Source organism: Sabethes cyaneus, chromosome 1 (assembly GCF_943734655.1).
Source record: "Sabethes cyaneus chromosome 1, idSabCyanKW18_F2, whole genome shotgun sequence".
NCBI classification, from domain to species: domain Eukaryota; kingdom Metazoa; phylum Arthropoda; class Insecta; order Diptera; family Culicidae; genus Sabethes; species Sabethes cyaneus.
In genome coordinates this window covers 30,214,897-30,235,009 of record NC_071353.1, presented here as the reverse complement: position 1 = coordinate 30,235,009, position 20,113 = coordinate 30,214,897, and the positions used below count along the sequence as shown (strand labels likewise).

Sequence of the window (20,113 nt, the reverse complement as noted above, 5' to 3'; positions counted from 1 at the left end):
ATCGGTAGATGCTGCTGGTTGCCTGGAACGCTCTTCCTCTGCAGCTGTTAGGGAATTTTCGACAATTAATTACGCGGTGAACTGGGGTTTGAATGGTAAGGGGTTTATTCGATAACGAAAGCGAAAGGGTTTGTATAAATGATGCGTGTCTTCTGATGATGTATTTCAGACTGATAAGAAAAAGTGCGAATCTCGGTGTCCTATAGGTATTTATAAGATCACTGCAGAGCTACGCTACAGGAAACGAATCAAAAGGCCTTTCTGTTCGATCGGTTTAATTTGATCGAGATAAGAGAGATAAAGCTAATGAGCATTGATATGAGTGCCTGAGGATCGTATCGATCTACGAACGCAATAGGGTTGATAACCATCTAATGTAAACCTAAGATAAATCGCGTACATATGCCGCCCTCCGTTGAAAATCAAATTTTCAACCTATCCTATTAACTAATTTTTCTAATAGTAGCTCTTCGTGTTAACAATAATAATTCGGGTATTCTTCGGTATTCTCCACGTGACTACTCGGCTGCTTGTTTATATCTGCATGTGCCGATTCCAATGATCAGCTGTTTCGTTCAGATATTAATGTTGTTGATTGGGAGGATGCTTCATTCATCGGTCCGTACCGATCAGCTGTTCCATTGATGCAACCCGAACGCATGTTGTCGTGGATGTCATCAATCGTTGTTTTTGTAGACGTCTGATGGTTGTGGCGATGATAACGGTTAAATGCTTTGGATGAGGGTTGTAGCATTATAGCTCATGGTTGTGGGTTGGAGCCAAGGTCGACGTCGCCGTAGCCAGCCAATATGGAGGATAAAACATTCTATTACTTTTTGCAAATTCTTATAAAAAACATACTCACAGAGTCCGAGGGCCCGCGAGCCCTCGGTCGTTGCGTAGTGCGAACACTACGATGGAAGAAAGTTAATTGTCATCATTATCGTGGCTCCCGTTGGGTGGAGATGGTTGACGAATGGGTAGCACGCAGATTTTGGAAATTGCGCGCCTGAATTCTCCGTCCTTGGTCCTCACTACCACGACACGTATATTGCCGTCATCTGCTCTGAAGATATGCACGATTCTGCCAAAACGCCACTTGAGAGGTGGCAGATTCTCCTCCTTGACCAAAACCATGGTTCCGATGGCAATATTGTCTTTTTCACGGGTCCATTTCGTCCGTGGTTGCAGGCCGGACAAATATTCTGTACTCCAGCGCCTCCAGAGTCGGCGAACGTATTCTTGAACTACCTGCCAGCGATCAAGTCGATTAATTGGTACGTTTTCTAGTGATGGCTCTGCTGGGGCCGTCAGAGAGCGATGGATAAGGAAATGCCCAGGAGTCAGGACTTCGAGGTCTTCAGGCTCGGCTGTCATTTGCGTTAAAGGACGGGAATTGAGACAGCTCTCTATTTGAGCCAAAAGTGTGGTCAGTTGTTCAGCAGTTAAGACTGCGTTGCCGATAGTTGCTCGCAGGTGCGCCTTGAGAGACCTTACGGCCGCCTCCCATAATCCACCGAAATTCGGTGAACGGGGTGGAATGAACTTAAATTCGATACCTTCTTCGGTGCAGGAACTTGTTATGGACTGCTGCATTTGTTGTGAGTTGAATTGTCTTTTCAGTTCGGCTAATTCTCGAGATGCACCCTTAAAATTTGTTGCATTGTCGCATTCGATAAGACGTGGTTTTCCACGACGGGCTAGAAATCGTCTTAAAGCAGCTATAAACGAACCAGTAGATAGATCTCCGACCAGCTCGATGTGAATTGCTTTTACTGAGAGGCAAACGAAAATCGCTATGTATGTTTTTGTATGCTGAGAGCGGCGCTGAGGGTGTCGATAATACAGTGGTCCGCATAGGTCCACTCCAGTGTGAACAAAGGGTAGTGTGGGAGACACTCGCTCAGGTGGTAAGTCGCCCATTATTTGGTCTTGCCCACGCGGTCGACATCTGAAACAGCTAATACAAGAGTGAACGGTGCGTCTAACGAGGTTTCGGATGCGTAGCGGCCAAAACTTCTCTCGTAGGCCGGCGATTAGGAACTGTGGCCCCGCGTGAAGCAACTTTTCATGATAATAGCGTGCTATGAGGTCGGTGAGCGGGTGTTTTGCAGGTAGTATCATAGGGTGCTTTCGATCGTAAGAGACTGCAGCATGATGTAGTCTGCCACGAACGCGAAGAATGCCTTGACAAACCAAGGGCGTCAGTAGTTTTAGCGGGGAATTTGGTTTGACTTGGCCAGTTTTGGCTATTGACGAAAGATCTTCCGAAAATATTTCGCTTTGAGCGATTCGTACTAAAGTTTTTTCTGCTTCCTTGATTTCCGGAACCCGTAAACATCCATTTCTTCTGAGTACCAAATTTTTGGGTTGACTATTATAGCAAAATCTCTGCATCCAAGCTACTATTCGGACCAGAGCCATGTACGAAGATCGTAGGGAAAAAATTGAATTTACTGTTATTGGCTGTGCGACTAATGTGATTGGACGTTCTTCGAGATCTTGTTGATCAAATAATTCGATGTGCAGTGGTGACAAAGATGGCCAAAATCTTGGCTGCTTACTAAGCCAATGTGGTCCGTGCCACCAGGTCGATGTATGCTGAAGCTGTTCGGGATCCATTCCACGCGATATTATATCTGCTGGATTTTCTGAACCTGAGACGTGAGACCAGATTCCCGAAGCTGTGATATGCTGTATCTCGGACACTCTATTGGCAACAAAGGTCTTCCATCGAGACGGTGTTCCTGCTAGCCAGTGTAGGACGATGGTTGAATCTGTCCAAAAGAACGGTTTCGTGTTCAACCGAATAGCTTGTTGAACCTTTTGGAACAGATGAGCAAGCAGTAAAGCAGAAGATAGTTCTAGACGAGGTAAGCAAATACGTTTTTGCTTCTTTGTGTCACCCAGCGGAGCGACCTTCGATTTCGCAGTGAGGAGATTGACTGCGATGGTTCCGTTTGCAGCTATTGCTCGTAGGTAAATGCACGCGCCGTAAGCCTTTTCTGATGAATCGCAGAAGCCGTGTATTTCGATCGAACTAGGTGAATCTACTTGGATTGCCCAACGAGGAATGATCAGGTCTTGAAGAGTGGTCAAACTATTTTTGAACTCGCGCCATCTCTCCTGGAATTCTTCACTAAGTGGCTCATCCCATGTTTTCTGGTCTCTCCAAAGATCCTGCATACAAATTTTGGCTCGAACAATCACGGGACCGACAAGACCAAGAGGGTCGAAAAGTTTGGCAGCATCGGATAGTATCGTACGTTTGGTAATTACGGTTGACTCGTTCCATTTAGGAATGCCGAAAATAAATTGGTCGGTATTGGTCTGCCACTGTAAACCGAGCGTTTTAATAGCAGCAGAACTAGAGTCGAGCTCGAACAGTTGTCTTTCGTCAAGTATGTCAGGCGGGAGATGTTCAAGAACCATTGGACAATTAGATGACCATTTTCTCAAGGGAAAACCAGCTGAGTTGAGTACCTTTAGCAGCTGTGAACAAAGTTGCTGACCATCGCATATATCATCAACTCCAGTTAAAAGATCGTCCATATAAAAATCAGACCCAACTATCCTGGCTATTTTAGGTTGGGTATTTTGCACAGATTTCGATAACTCTTGTAGGCATTTAGTAGCGAGATACGGTGCACACGATGTGCCATATGTTACTGTTGTCAGTTGGTAGGTACGTAGTGGTTCTTGTGGGGAATTTCTCCAGAGAATTTGTTGCAGAGCACGATCAGGAGAAGGTACGGCCACTTGCCGGTACATTTTTTCGACGTCAGCTATTATCGCATAGCGATGCATTCTAAAACGAAGAACTATCGATAGGAGATCGTCCTGCACAACGGGTCCAATCATAAGTGCGTCGTTCAACGACACGCCAGTGTCTGTTGCGCACGAAGCATCGAACACTACCCTAAGCTTGGTAGTAAGGCTGTCTGGTTTGATTACGCAGTGGTGGGGCAAAAAGTACGATGGTAGGTCAAATGGTGCTGACGGTTCGACCATGTGGCCAAGGCGATAATACTCGGCAATAAAGTTGCTGTATGCTTCCTTCAGGGGTGGATTTGCATTCAAGCGACGTTCTAGTGCCAAGAATCGACGAATTGCGATTTCTTCAGAATTTCCCAATGTGGCCAACACGGAGTTCCGTTTAGGAAGTTGTACTACAAAGCGGCCCATTTCATTCCGAACGGTAGTTGCCGCAAAGTGAGCCTCGCAAAGTGTTTCTTCGACCGAAAGAGTGCTTTTAGCATAACAAGATTCTATTTCCCAGAAACGCGCCAATTGTTCATCAATAGCGGTTGCTGTGCAAATATTAGCGATACGAAGAGTAGGCGCTGACGAATTTCCAACCTTACCGGAGACCACCCATCCTAGTGTGGTTTTTTGCAGTACTGGCAAATGGGGACCAAGTCTAACTAGCCCTTCTTGTATGAGTTCGTAGTATACTTCCATGCCCAATATCATATCGATCCGACCGGGTTGGTAAAAGGTGGGATCAGCAAGCACGATTTCATTGGGAATGGTCCATTCGGCGGTGGCAAGAGCCCTGGCAGGAAGCTCGCGAGTTATTCCTGACAGCACGTGGAATGAAAAATCAGCAATGAAAGTTGAACAGTGAGACTTTATTTTAGCGATAACGATATGCGATGAAACGACAGTAGAATTTCCAACACCACCGATTTCTTGGTGAGTTTTTATGCGGCGTAACGTGAGCTGCTGCGACAATTCCTCCGTTATGAGATTGATTTGTGATGCTGGGTCTAGCAAAGCTCTAGCCCATACGGTATGTCCGTTGATATCGGACACCTTCACAACAGCAGTTTGTAATAATACTGTGGCTGGAACTGATTTTGTATTTCTGAGCAAGGAAGTCGAAACGTGGCTTGTGGGTGGGGGCGAAGACGAGGTGAGGCTGGACGATGGTGCTTGGTGCGATGCGGGCAGAGGAGGAACATTACTATTTCGAGTAAACTGAGCGTGATTCGATGACGACATTGGTGATTGTTCAGAGAATTTCGGTTTTGCTACGGGTTCGAGTAAGCGCCCGGTATTTTGGTGCAACATTGTATGATGTTTCTGGCTACAGACTCTGCAAGAGCTTGACGGACATTGCTTAACGAGATGTGAGTGTGAGAAGCAGTTAATACAGAGCGAATTTTTCTTGACTGCTTCGAATCGTTGGGATATGGGCATTGATCGAAAGGTATCACAATGAAAGGGAGAGTGTGGCATTCGTCTACAAAACGGACAGTTTCTAACCGGTTGGTTAGTGGTAATCGCATGAACCAGCTTTGGTTTCTGTAAGCGAGTAAATTCAGTTTTCGGTGGTTCTACAATTCGGGGTTTCAACGACGATATCGATTGCAAAACGGTGCAATGTTCTCGTAAGAACTCAATCACTTCTGCATAGTGTGGTACTTCAGTAGAACTATGGCGTTGTTCCCATTGTTTGAGAGTAGCTGCATCTAAACGCGCGCAAACCATATGCGCTAGGAGAACACTCCATCCTTCGACATCAATCCCTATCTTTTTTACCATATTTAAATTCCGCTCGTAATCATCAACTAATCGAGACAAGGAATCGTAGCATTCCTTACGCATAGGTTCGATAGTAAGCAACGACTCAATATAACCTTTCACGACTAGTTTTTTGTTATCATAACGCTTTTTCAGTAATGCCCAAGCTACTGAATAATTGGCTGAGGTTAATTCGATCGACTCTACAACTCTCTTTGCATCTTTCGAGAGTGCAGAAACCAGATAAGTAAATTTTTCGATTGGTTTCAGTTGGGTATTTGAATCTATAAGACTGACAAATGTGTCACGAAACGTAAGCCAGTTTGATAATGATCCATCGAACAAAGGCAATTTTACTTCGGGCAATTTAACACGAGAGATAGTGGCTTCGGAAAAGCCTTGACCTTGAGGGATTACACTTTGCACTGCTTGTAATGTGGAAGCATTCTGCTTGCGGATCTCAGCGACTAAAAAACCATACATCGTCATGTAATCTTTCTCGAATTTATCACGTACAATTCGATTTTGATCATCTGTTGGGGGTAAAACATCTTCAGCAATTTCTTCTGTCTCCTCGAGTAATTCGATATCTAATCGAATCTTTTGAAAGTCTGCAAAAATACCTTCTAATCGCTGCTTCCAACCTTCTAGACAAACGTTATCTCTTTGCTCATCGTAGGCGTTCATCAAACCAATTAAATTCTTCATTGAGTCAATGCAAAACCGCTCTTGTCGTGATAGCGTACGCAAATTTGGCGCCATTGCAGAGGATATGAGCGTCCGAACCGAAAATCCTCAAATGTACCAACAAATAAAATATTCGTCACACTATCTCACACTCGTCAAGCACCTATCTTCAATTGAACCACAATGAGCAAAGAGATTTGATATAGCCAACTATAAATGAGCACGTGTTTTTTAGTATCAGACAATTTTTCCGAAAATAACTCAAAAATGTTCACTTTTGATCGGGGATCAGTAATCGTAGAAATTATAGATGAACTCAGCATTCGTATGAAGCAATTTTATTAAAATCTCAGGTAGATGCATGCACGTGTACTTACAATCCGCTCGACGCTTCAGTTTTATTGTTCCTACCTCCTTTGTTGAGCCCAACAATAGCACCCAAGCCAAGCCTAGATCCACCACGTTGCCCAGCGAACTGCAAACCTGTGCCCAAATGTGTTCCAGCGACGAAATTTTAATTCACTTTTTAGATTCTTTGCCGAACTAAGCGGTATCACTTTTATCTGCTTCGATCACGATAATTGGTCCGTTTGCGTTGAATATAGTTTGCGAGGCGATTTTGTCGTTCACAAAGCAGCGGTGCCGCGCGATGATGACAATTCCGACGAATAACTTAATATAACGAATTTCACACGCGTAATTGATCCGGGATCGAAGGACCAACTTTTTATGTTAGGGAATTTTCGACAATTAATTACGCGGTGAACTGGGGTTTGAATGGTAAGGGGTTTATTCGATAACGAAAGCGAAAGGGTTTGTATAAATGATGCGTGTCTTCTGATGATGTATTTCAGACTGATAAGAAAAAGTGCGAATCTCGGTGTCCTATAGGTATTTATAAGATCACTGCAGAGCTACGCTACAGGAAACGAATCAAAAGGCCTTTCTGTTCGATCGGTTTAATTTGATCGAGATAAGAGAGATAAAGCTAATGAGCATTGATATGAGTGCCTGAGGATCGTATCGATCTACGAACGCAATAGGGTTGATAACCATCTAATGTAAACCTAAGATAAATCGCGTACAGCAGCCTTTCACGACTTTCCTTGAACTGTTTATACCAACTATTGAAAACTCTTCTTTTCGATGAAGTAAAGCCTCCTGCAACATTCTGAACATTTCGGTGAATTCGAAATTTTACGCTGCCTATCAAATTCAAATGTAATGTAACTCTAAAGCTAATTAATGATCTGAAATGAAATTTCTCACAGGTGTTCTGTGTAATAGATATTTTAACAGTACAGAACAGCTAGGTCTTTTGGTTCCACTTGAAAAACGGCGCTTTGGGTGAATATGTCCTTTAAGAACGTTTCGGCACAGAATAATAACTTACACTTTGCAATATATATGTATGTAATATGATACAAATATAACCTTATGATCTATTCTAGATAAATCTTACAACAGGTCGCATTATTTTAAAAAGAAAAAAAAATAGTCCTACAACAATTCAATGCAAGCTTTTTTGATTTTTGCTGCTTTAACTAGAATATACAAACTTAAAGTTTATGAAACAATATATTTATTGGAACAAGTAAATTAAAATAAACTGTGGACGTTAATTCCTCATCACATGTTTGAAAACGTTTGCTCTACTGTGTTAATAATTACATACTTCTGTCCAAAACGGTACTCATAAAAAAAAAATATGAAAAGCTCTAGATATATTAGAAAACTAGAAGTAGATTAATTTCTAGAATCTAATGCCAATTTATTTTTATGCGATCTAATCGTACGGCATAAGTCTATCGGTTACTTACACGTGCTGGCGGCTGAGCAAGAGGAAATAGGTTATAGTTAGAGTGCGATGAGTTCGTTGGTGTAGGGCTGGCTATCGGCCGCTCGATAGTCATCGACTGCTGTGGTATCTGGTTGTCACTTTGAACTCCCATACTGGAATAGATTTCCTTCATCAAAAACAGCATGGTGTCTTCCGATTCCCTACAAATACCGAAACCAAATGAGAATTATGTGCTTCGCTCCAGAAACCGCAATTACGTACCAATAGCATACGTGACTGGTCAGCGCAAAGAGATACTCATTGAAGAACTCAAGTGGTGCTTCCTGCAAAACGTAATCGATTCGCCGCGATTGGTTAAGCTGGCCAAGTGGTAAATCAGTATCGCCGATGTCTAAATCACCGGAAGAAACGGTGGTTGCAGAGGAACAAGTTTCGAATTTGAGCTGATCTTCGATTACTTTGTCAACCTCGTGTTCGATTGCCTTATGGTCAGGTCTGTTTATGGATGCGATCGAATATACAGCATCCAGTGTATTCCTGAAAGTATCCAATACTTTCTGTTTTAGATCAGTTCCAACCCGCAGCATGGTTTCCTTCAGCTCTAGATGCATTCGTTTACGTCCCTTGTGGTGTGGAATTAAAACCGGTCGAAGGTTGCTAAGTTCCGTGTTGACCAAAGCTTCGATCCGATATGCGACGGGATCATAAGGATGGAAAATGTTGAAAAATCCTTCGCAAGTGGGCAATCTAAAGTCCAATCCAAGAGCATCGATACCACGAACGGTTACGAACATACCGATCGGTGAGCCAAGAGCGAAGAATTTTTTCGGATGAAACAATAGCTGCGGATAGGCGATGTAGGGTTGACCGGTTCCTGCCGGTCCCACTTCATAATTGATTTGCTGGGAACATTTGCGCGATAATGGCCGATGGCTGGGATGAACCCTGTGCAACGCCGGTACTCGATCGCCGTCCGGATTTTCCTGAAAAGTGTCCTATGGATTAGTATACGATAGTATGTTAGTGGTCAACGGATTCCGATACACCTTTCGCTTCATAAAGTTCTTGAACGATTTCAGCTTCTTGTGAATCTGGAAGTGAAACAGTTTGTATTGAATGTCTAATCGAACAGTTAATTTAACCATTGTTTCATGTCAACAGAGAATACTATATAAGACCTACACTAATATTGTTTGTGCGTGTTGATTGGCTGCAGCATTCTGCTAATTGAATCTCGCCTCGACTCGCGAACCTACCCAGCAATCTAAGCCAATTGAAAGCCGTTCCTTCGACCAAGATAACTTAAGTTGCTCAAGTTTGACTCATGATTAGGCCCAAGTAACCACAATTAATACACCTAACCCTATATTGGCAATAACTTAGCATACATAGTACCAGAAAGCGGCATATGAGCATGCTATACTTTGTATACTTTGAACCATGCTTATAACATGTATAAACAGTGCTGTTCTGCACCTGGACCATTAATTTTGCTTATTTAACTGTAACATGCCAGCCAAGCAAAGTTAAAAAAATGTTATGTATGAGGCAGTTATAGAGTCCATTAGACTACTAAGCTAAGTATTCTTCTATCTTACGTATTTACGGCGCAATTCCAGTTTACTCTGGGTCGTGCACCTAAAGCACCTGGAATCTTATGGATAGTAACTTTCGGTTCGAAAACAGACACTGATGAAGCCCGTAAGTCGTAGGCGAAATACGTATCTGTCAAGAATAAATATAAATAGTAGAATTTAATTTGGAAAATTTGATTTTCATCTTTTCTTTAATTTCAGGTTTCGTATTCTACTAAGACGCTCCAAAAACTTTCAGTCTTTTCAGGTTGAATTTAATTGTTTTTCACCAGTAATTAATTGAATACCGTTAAGGTGTCCTTTATGTCCCGGGTCCCACTACGTACGTTAGCAATTTGCACGATACTTACCGAATTTTCCGTCTCCATCGGTTGACCCTTCTGGTGGCACAATAAATCGAACAAGATCAATGATCCAAGTGAGTGACCAGCCAATGAAACCCCACCTTTAAAGTTTGGATTTCTCTGCAGGAATAACGTGTAAAGACGATTAAGAGACTTTCCGACTGCGTCGATTATGCTTTGGCAGAACATCGGACTGGTGTAAAACAGGACGTCAAGCAGAGTATCATTGGTGAAATTTCTTAATTTGGGAATCGATTCGAGCGTAATTGCCTTCAATTTTTTGTCCACGCCGGACTCCTCAGAGTGCAAATCATTGTGCCAAGATATTGGTAAAACTTCAACACGTCCGATATCTCCCCGGTCGAAAGACGATCGGTAATGACTCTGTACCAACTGCGCGGAAATACTACGGAATTCGTCGACTACTTCTTCCACCGGTCGGAAACGAAGATCGCATGCTTCGCCGATTCCATGTACCATGAACAAAAGATGATCAACTTTTTCCGGTTCTCCGTCTTCAATATTGAACTCGTCAACGCCGCGTTTTACTACCCGAGGCCTATTAGCTGTAGGCGGTACCGGAGAGGTATTGCCCCATGCATCAGGATTTTGCGTTTGGAGGAAGTGAACGATCACTGATGGCCCATGGAACACTACCGTTTCACCGCTTGGAATGGTTATTCGCCGATGCCATTCCCCCGATGTTGCAGCTTCTTTATATTCTTGCTCTAATAAATCTGCTACCTCTTCGTCGTATGGTACGAACCTGGAGTCGACATTTTTGTAGAACCAGGAACATCTGCGTACTTCTTGAGAACCCCCTTTCCAGTAAACGGGAGACATTTTTCGCTCTTTAACCAGTACATCATGCCTTCCCCCATCAACGTGAATTACTACTGAACTACCATCACTTTCTGTATCCACCGTTGGTAAAGCGTCCTCCAAAGCCAGGGAATCACTCATAGAAAATGGTAACCACAAAACTTTGGATTCCATCTCTCGCTTGAAGAACCAATGTCGGTATACTGGCCGATAGGCAACGTTGGTGGTTTCGCTTATCGATGCCATCGAGCTATCTACAGGTGCTGCTGAAGCGCTACCGGCAGCGGCTGCCGCAGTAGCTGTCATTGCTGCCATGCTGCTGCTGTTGGCGTCAATTAGTACGTCCTTGGAGTAGGTATCGTCTTCGAAGGCGGACTGTGTAAAGATATTAAGCAAGTAAAACGGGAAGATGAGAAGATATCATTTCTATGGTTAGATCAGGTAGGTATTAATTTTAAAGTGCGTCACAGGTATATTACATAATAGAGCCGATCAGTTTGTAACTTTGTTTAAAATATCCAGATCAGTTAAAAGACAGATTGACAAAACTGATACGAAGCCTTAGCCAAACCTATCTTCTAATCCAAATTCCAATACACTAGGTCTGGCTTGTTGGACCAGCATCGCAGTTCAAACCCAAGGCGGCAGTATCGTAAAAAACGATTCTTGAACAAAAAAAAACAGTATACTTTTTCAAGAGTGGGCCCATTTAAATTATTCAATCTGATGGTAATATTTTACATTATTCCAAAAATCTATCTAATAATGTTTAGGTGCCTGCATGTGTATGTGTTTGGACTTCGCGGGATTACAGGAATAAATTAGTACAGAATAAATGCTTTCTATATCGGTACAATTGGCCTTGCCAGCGTTGCTAATATTGTTCAGGGCTTTGCGTGAGAAAAAAAGAAAGGAAGGTATTTTTGCTTTTGTCAACACTCACGCGTTGACAGTTCGGCACATTTCCTGTAAGTGCGAGCTGCCAACGAAATCTCTTTCAAAACTGGCTAGGCCAATATCTTTGCGAAAATAAACAACAGTATGTTTGACATCTAGCATAATAGGTAATTTTTTTATTGTTGTGAAATATATTTACAACCACTGACATTAATGTTGAAATATCGTTGGTTGCTAAAAAGCAAAAATCTCCAATATCGAATACAGACAAAAAGGGGAAGCATGGTGCTTTCTTAACTTAGTACGGGCACAGACAAAATATTCAATAGCTTCAATACTCACTATCCCATTTTTCTCACGATGTAAGTCTCTTTAAAATAAGTGTTGATTGATAATGTCTCCGTATCCGTCAAAGCGGTGCTTTTGAACAAAAACCTCCTGTTGTAAGTTAATATTTGTGAATGCCTAGTGCTAGTGTTTAGGTAAAATGTATCATGCATGTGACTATATTTTTGTGGGAGTTTCTTCAAAGAGTTATGTCTGTTAGGCTGTGGTACGGGTGTTAAAAAATACTATTTGGAAACCCGCATTTTGTTTACACTACACTAAGCCCTGCAACGCGCCACCATAACTCACCTTCTTAAACTCGAATAGGTTATCGCTACTGAAGATCGGCTCTGGTGCGTTCCCGATACGTTCCTGCTCCACTGGGTCGTCGTACCGGTCGTCCAGTTGGCTTTCGTTGATGCGTCGAACTCGATTGGCTGCGCTGTCGGAGGAGTCTTCTTCCTCTTCGACGTCCTCGTCCTCCGGTTCAATGATCTGAATGGGCTGTTCGTCGTTTTCCGCGTACGATGGCTTTTCTCCGATTACGTGGTCACTCGTATCAGCTGCAATATCTACCTGATCTCGATCTGGCGCAAATAGAGCACTCGCAAGGGGCGGATTAGGACCAGTTGACGTCGGTGCGTACGCTGCCTTCGTTGGCGGCTGTGGTGGGCCGAAAAAATTGAAGAATTGCGTTTGAGCTTGGCCCGTTGCTGCAACCGAGGATTGACTGGGTGTTGGGATATTGAAGAAGTCTGATGGATTCGACAGGGACGTTGTGTGTTGTGAAAGTTGTAAAGTTGAATAGTTAGCGTTTAGTGTGTCTACTAGAGCACTTCCGGTAGAGAAAAAGTGTGTGTTTATTGGTGGAGGTTGTTCAGCACGGGAGATTTGGTGATTGGAATTGATGTCTTGTTGGATTGGGTGACTATCGAAAAGAGCAGAGCTCTTTTGTGGAGTCGGTTGTTCGATTGGGTTTGCGTTAAAATCTGTTGTTATCGGAGAAGATGTGATTGGATTAAAATACGTTACTGGTGCAGCTGGAAGTTGTTGTTGGTGTTGTTGTTGTGGTGCAGGTTGTACAGCAATCGGGTTGAAAAGTGTGTTCTGATGCGCTGGTGGAACAGCTGATACTTGCGGCTCAAAGAACAACTGAGAGGTTTGAACTGGTGCAGTCTCAGGAACAGCAGTGGCTAAACTAGGTGGAACCGTATATGCACTTCGTCGTGTTTTCTGAAGATTATATGGTTTAGATCCAACGGTTCCGATAGACGGCGGCGGTGGAAGCGTACTGGTAGGCTGAACTAAATTTTGTACTGGTTCAAAAAAGTTAACGGTTGATGGTGTCGTTACCGATTGTTGTTGTGCAATCGGTGGGGTAATCCAATGATTGTTTGGTGGCTTAGCGGCTTCTAATGTAGCTGTACTAGCTGGATTGAAAAAGCTGACTGCCTGTGCAGGAGATGACTTCGTTTGAACTACTTCTGGTTTAAATAAACTAATCGGCTGTCCGTCAGTAAATAGAGCCGGTTCACTGAGATTTGAGTTGGGTCTCGGTGGAGGAGATAAAACGTTTTCACTTGATTTTGATCGACTATCCAGAATTGTTTTAGCTTCCGATCGAGGATCTCCTTCGAAGGGAGCAAACAAATTTGATTTGCGATTTAACGACTCACTTAGTGACGATTGTGGCCGGGAATTACTGATTGCTGCCTCTGTTGTTGTTATGGGTTCGCTACTTCTTGGAGGAGTGGGTGAAGGTTGATGTGAAAATTTAGACTGATGTGTTGATCCAGGGTTGTAAAACTGCACAGGTTGTGAGCTTTGGCCTTGCTCTATTGGATTACTTAATGGTTGAGCGGTAGAAACAGGAACATGAGGAACAGCATGTGGTGACTGAAGCGGAGACTGGAAGTAGGCTGCTGGGGATGCTATCTTTGTAGATTCCGGATTTGGCAAGAATGTGGTAGGCGCTGAAGGAACCGGTGGAATTAAAGGATTCTTATACAATCCAACTCCTCTTGTAAGTCGGCTCGAACTGTACGGGTTCTTGGATGGTTGGTTGTGTGGCAAATTCGGAACTGCTGGAATTTCAGCCGGCGTGAAGAATGTTGGGGGTGGGGGTAGGGTATCTGGCTGGATCGCCGATGGGTTTAACTGGTAAGTAGATAGAAAAGGTGTGCTCGTGTTGTCAAGCCCAAGCGGGGCTACAAAGTTTGCGGATTGTGGCGGTAACAGCGGTGGTTCACAAGCTGGTACTTCAGGTGTGGAACTCTTAATATCGAAGTAATTTGTTGAATTTGAAGAAACTGCTGCTGCTGGCGCTGATCCAAATGCTGGTTTTGGAATTTTCTCAAGTAAATTCGGAATTTTTTCAAAGAAAGAAAATCCTGTTTTAGTTCCTTGGTCTTGGTTGGACTGTCCAGATGGTAAACAAGGCTGTGTTTCTTGAGAAGGGATCAAATGATTTACGTCTTGATTTTGTAAAGAAGTTGTAATAGTTGAAGGTGGTCCAGCGGAACTTAAGCCGGGAATGTGGGCGTAGGTTTTCTTTTTATTTCCACCTAGTCGGTAAGTATTAGATACAGATGGTGCTGTAGCAGCAAAATGACTAGGTCCAGTCGTGCCAACTGATTCTGGATTGAAAAATGTCGGAGGAGGCGGTAACGGCTGTTGCTGATCAGTCACGGATTCTGAATTATTACCAAAGTGTGACTGTGTGTAGTCGTAACTTGAGTGTGGAACTGAGGTTGGCTCGACTGGCTGACTGGTGGATTGTTGTGGTACCGGTGAAGATCCCTTTATAACTCTACTGAATGTAGATAATACCGTCGAAGCTACAGTGGGCAGCTGTGCTGCAAATTGTGCTGTAATTGCCGATGTCTGCTGGAGATAAGAACTCGATTCTTGGTTTCTTGGGTCTGTTTCTTCGAGATCTTGTAACGGGTTATACTCAGTAGAGGAAGTCGGGACGTTATTCAAAGAATCTGTAGTTGAGTGAAGATCGATTTCACTGAAACTATCAGAATCCTGCAAATCAGGTACGGCTCCGGGTTGTGGATTGAAGATGATAGGTTTTTTGATATCTGCAAGAAAGACAGAAAAATAAAACGTCAATCAGTAACCAGAGAAACTGTATTTACACTTTGGTATGCATATAAAATGCTATAAATGCAAATTCATTCCAGTGAAGTATCCTTTGATGGCCATTTAAAAGCCATAGCAAAAGTATCAAATGTGGCTTTTAAATCATATGGATAAAGCGCCGTTTCTACACCTTTGTCGCATTTGTATTCCAGTGATAATACAACAGAATGCTTTATAACACAAGAAATATAGGGTTCCATGCGTAAACTACTCACTCGAAGCATGCTCCAGTCGATTATCGTTATGACAAAAATAAACCACCAAGAATGACTACAGCAGTTATACGACGTAGTGTTGGACGTGCTGTGGATTTTAATCAGTCTACTCTCCCAGTTGTACGACTATAATCATGTTTTGTATTATGGTTACCAAAAAGATACTCCTGACACAAGGAATCACGTGCATAGCCTTGCATGGCTAATAATCAAATTCCAAACTTCGTCACAAGTTGATGCTACTCACGTTGGGAAGCTTTTTTTTAATGAAACGACATGTTTGTATTTTTTTCGTGACACAATGACAAAAATTTATAACACGTTATTTCCTAGGGTCAAAAATGCGCTAAATTCAAATAGGGTATATTGCTGCTTCGTCGTAATTGCCTATTCCCGTCCTACCCAACACATATTATTAAAAATATCAGCGTTTTTATGACACACAATGCAAAATTAGTTATTCCCTAATATTTTAGTTTGTTGACTATCATACGCGATCAATCAAAGTGAGCTGAGATCTATTTAAATGCTTTTTTTCATTAAAGAATTCCTAGCAGCCAAATTTTCTACGTTTTTTAGATTATTGGAACTTTTGGATTATTCGTTACATCCATCCAAGAAATGATGAAAATTGAAGTGGCTTTCCTTACTACGACGGGAATTAGAAATACACCCTATGAACAAATTAAAATTAGGCGTTATAAAATAGTGTATGTTATGTTTTTACTCGAAGAAGGTCGTACAAACGAGTCTGGTGAGTAATGTCGTTTGTTTATCGATGTATAATATTACCAGTAACGGAACGAAGAACCCGATTAAGATTTCTGAATGTGGGAATAATCAAAATCGGTTTAAAATCTTAGGCAGGTATTTCAAAATACCATAATATCAATGAATTTAAACTTATTCGTAATAAAAAATCGAAACCAAAAAAAGTACTGCGGTCATTTTAATGTATTAAAAGTTATAAAATAAAAATAATTTTTTTCAACATACAACCATCCCACGACTTAAATATACATTATATTTAAGCCGTGCAACCATCCTATAAATCTGTCGAATCACTGTTTGTTTCCCCATTCACCTTTTGAAGGTAAATGATCTTGAAATTTAATCGCGTTGGAAAAATACTATTTTATTTACCTTAATAAATTGCTCAAATTGGGTTATACCCCGGAGCGAGAAAGAATGGTATCGTTTTCGTCGAGCAACGTGATGCGGACAGTATAATTTAATAGCATTCGAGGAAAAGTATCACAATGATGGATAGAGTTCACCCAGTTATGGAATCTGGTAATATAGTTCGAAACACTTTTACAAGATCTCACATGAAGAGTGCATTCTTTTCATCCGCCCGGAAACATCTTCTTCCGTCTACCCTTGTGAAGCTTAAGCTAAACCATTTTTTTTAAAGATTAATAGAAGATAAAGTGAGCAGCACTTTTTCTACCATGTTATGAAACACGCTCCACGACGCTCAAAGAACAAGTCGAATTTGCAACGACAAAGGCAGTTATGTCAACAACGATATTTTTTCCTTTTAATCCGACACATTATGTTTTCCATAATCTATGCTTTCAAATCATTTAGATTTTTAACCAATTAGACGTCAGGTTTCGAAAGGGTCCATCAGACAGGATCTCTTTCGAATGCCAAAATTATACGATTCAGTCCGTATTGACTCAAATTAGCAGTATCAATACCATACATAAAATATACATACCCGCATGATCGTATAATTTTTCACCGTTCATCTGGAAAGTGTAATATCTGGTTTTCGCCTGCTCGAAGTGTGAGGCAAAATTGGGCAAGGCAATAAACGCAGCAGCAACACTCGGCAATTACTACGACAGACAAGTACAGATGGTCTCGCGAGCCAGCCTCACCGCGAAAACGACACACGATTGAGAGCCAGAATGAAGTAACCTGACCCAGGTAAATTTATTTGTGCACGTGTTCAAGCTACCATTTGCTACCGAATTTAGCATCCTGCTGCAACACGTCGTCTCTGTCTTTTACTGAACACTTTCCATAAGAAAAACATACAGAAGTGGAAAAATCCTCAACAGAAAGAAACACAAAACGAAATCGCTGCCAAAATATGTCTTCACGAATCTCTGTATAATACACTGTTACCGGAGGCGACTTTAGCCATAAGGCTAGTTCTTCTCTGCCAATCAACTATTTGGTTTACCTTGCAAAACAAATACTGATACTGATTACTGTTTATTGTTGTCAAATAAGATACAATTATAATGATGTGTAGCTAAAAAATACTTTCAAATCGCATAGTCAAATCGCAACCAAAGTTGCTCTATCGAAAATAATTACAAAACGGATCGATGCACGTCATACTACGGCTCTCCCTCAGGCTTCGCGAGTGTGCCAACCAAAAACAGTCCATTCCCCATCATCCACAGCATATAAATATGCTAATGTTGTTATTCCTTATGCTCCAAAAATGTATTATTAAGGTTTTGGGTTATGCCCTTCTTTTTCTTGTTTTAGTTTTTTATCTGCTTCCCCCCCCCCCCCCCCCCCTCCTCGTCACTCTAGGCACCTTCTCACACACAAATGACGTTCTCAAAATCATTAAAATTTCATTAAACCGAGATTGAGAAGTCTCCTTTCGAGTTCTTGTGGTTCGGTTTGGGAAGTATTTCTCAGGATCGCTTTTTTGAATCATCAGCCGGGAATGTATACTGCATTATTTTTCGAACTGTTGCTTGCAGCTATTTTTGGTTACATATCACTTTGAAAGCTATACGTGGTTTCCAGCTTGAATAATGAACAATTTTAATTTTTACTGAAGCATAAAGGCTGCGATATTACATCAAGTACCGATTTATCAATGAAGACCCACTTAATATTTGTTTTTATACGTTTGCCCTATTGACGGAAGTATTGTGTTGGACAACGTCGGACCACGATGAAGTACTGAATGGCTTTGTCAAGCAAAAATATGAGTTTAGTCGATTAGAAAACTGAAAACTTCAAATTATTGAGAAAAACCAGAATTAATCCACCTAGCGGACTGAATTAATCCACCTAGTCTTTCTACTACAGCTAGTCTTTCTTCTACAGCAAATATTTCTCATAATATGAAGGTCTACAGGTACCTCGATAGTACGTATACTCGCTAGTACGTACCCTCGATAGTACATACCCTCGATAGTACGTACCCTCGATAATACGTACATTTTGCCTCGATAGTACGTACATTTTCCAGCAACACTTTACTTGTTTCATTCCAAGCTTCACAAAGCGCAAAATCATTGATTTAAAAAAATTAAAAATTAACTGCTATACTAAATCAACACCACTAAAATGTATATTTATTCAATAGTGTATGCAAATGTGCAAATTTAATTCATTCAACATTAAGCATAATACCAAAATTGTGATTCGATAGTACGTACATTTCGATAATACGTGCGCTAAACGATAAATGTACGTACTACGTACGTGTACGTACTATCGAGGGATACCTGTATAAGAAATAGTGCAAAATTGTTGAGGATGGGAAAATATTATCGTTTTTCTAACGCTAGTTTTATTTGATTGCATAAGCGATCTGATATGCGCCAAATTTGTTTGCAATTTGTATGGGAAAATCAACTCATTAGCAAAGCAAAAATTAGCAACATTTTCAATACTTAAGCCACTATATATATTTATCCTTTCGTTACTCGCGTTATCTGCGATTCATAGGCATGCTAAAACAGAGCAGAATTCACTTGAATACTAACGCCACTTGATGAAAAACTATGAAAATTTTTCCACCGATTGAAAGATCTTGATATACCTTGCTAAAACAGTAGCTTTCTTCATTGCCAGAATCCTCGATATATTTTCCTGCATTTCACTGCTGCAAATTGTGCACATATACATCACCAAGGTACCATTTTTGTTGTATGGAAGCTTTTCAAGTACTTATTCTACGGGAATTAGCTGTGCAATAGCTTATTAAGCTACTATACAACAAAAATGTTGCTTGGGCATACATACATATCACATACATTCAAACACTCATACATACATTGAATACAGTCTGTCCTTGATTGGTCTATTTAGTATTTACCTGGGATTTACACGTTTTTTTAAGTTTAATATACGGTGCTATGGAGGTGCTAAGTATTTAAGTTTGAATAACTTTTGAATGAATCGTCCGATTTTCAAAAGCCCCGTTTTGTTTGAGAGATCTGAAAAGTAACTTTCAAAAACCCCATAAATTGCACAATGTTGCTCATTGATTTCCAGCCTCCCAGTTGGCCTCGAGGTAAGACGCTGGTCTAATAAGCCAGTCGTCGTATGTTCGAATCTCGGCTGGGAGAGGCTGTTAGAATCAATAGGATCGTAGCACTGACCCCGCACTGTCCTGTATTCTAACAGTTGGTTGCGAAGTCTGTCGCATAAAAAACAGAAGGTCAAATTTCGATAACGGAATTATAGCACCAAGGCGTTGCTTTTTGCTCATTGATTTTTTAACATTTCTTTATGTAACTTTCAAACCACAGGCCCAATTGTCATGAAATTTTGAGGTTATGGCTCTTATTCAAATTGATTGAGGAACTCCTAAGAAGATGAAGTCTCGTATTTTTAGCTTTTTTCAACATACCTTTAGAACTAAATGCCCGATCAATATGAATTCAATTTTCACATACAGAAAATGTTTAGCTTACGAAATTGAGTCGAAAGGTATATGACACTCGGCTTCCTTTCGAAATTCGGTTTTCAGAGTGATTCTTATAC

At 41.4% G+C, this 20,113-nt stretch overlaps 2 protein-coding genes across 3 annotated transcripts in view; both read right to left on the bottom strand.

Annotated features, from left to right (window-relative positions):
* Nucleotides 1–927: 927 nt before the first annotated feature.
* LOC128745518 (uncharacterized) lies at nucleotides 928–6,234 on the bottom strand. The gene has a single exon (XM_053842593.1). It carries the CDS (start codon nucleotides 6,232–6,234, stop codon nucleotides 928–930), a length of 5,307 nt encoding a protein of 1,768 aa, XP_053698568.1.
* A 1,425-nt stretch (nucleotides 6,235–7,659) lies between these two features.
* LOC128732903 (uncharacterized) overlaps nucleotides 7,660–20,113 on the bottom strand; it is a 69,367-nt gene continuing 56,913 nt past the window's right edge. For both annotated transcript variants that reach the window (XM_053826342.1, XM_053826343.1), the window contains exons 2-5: nucleotides 12,309–15,085; nucleotides 9,960–11,150; nucleotides 8,276–8,997; nucleotides 7,660–8,214 (exon numbers count right to left, since the gene is read on the bottom strand). In XM_053826342.1, the coding sequence (XP_053682317.1) occupies nucleotides 8,019–8,214; nucleotides 8,276–8,997; nucleotides 9,960–11,150; nucleotides 12,309–15,085 (4,886 nt within the window). In that variant the 3' untranslated portion in view covers nucleotides 7,660–8,018. The remainder of the gene's footprint in view (nucleotides 8,215–8,275; nucleotides 8,998–9,959; nucleotides 11,151–12,308; nucleotides 15,086–20,113) is intronic.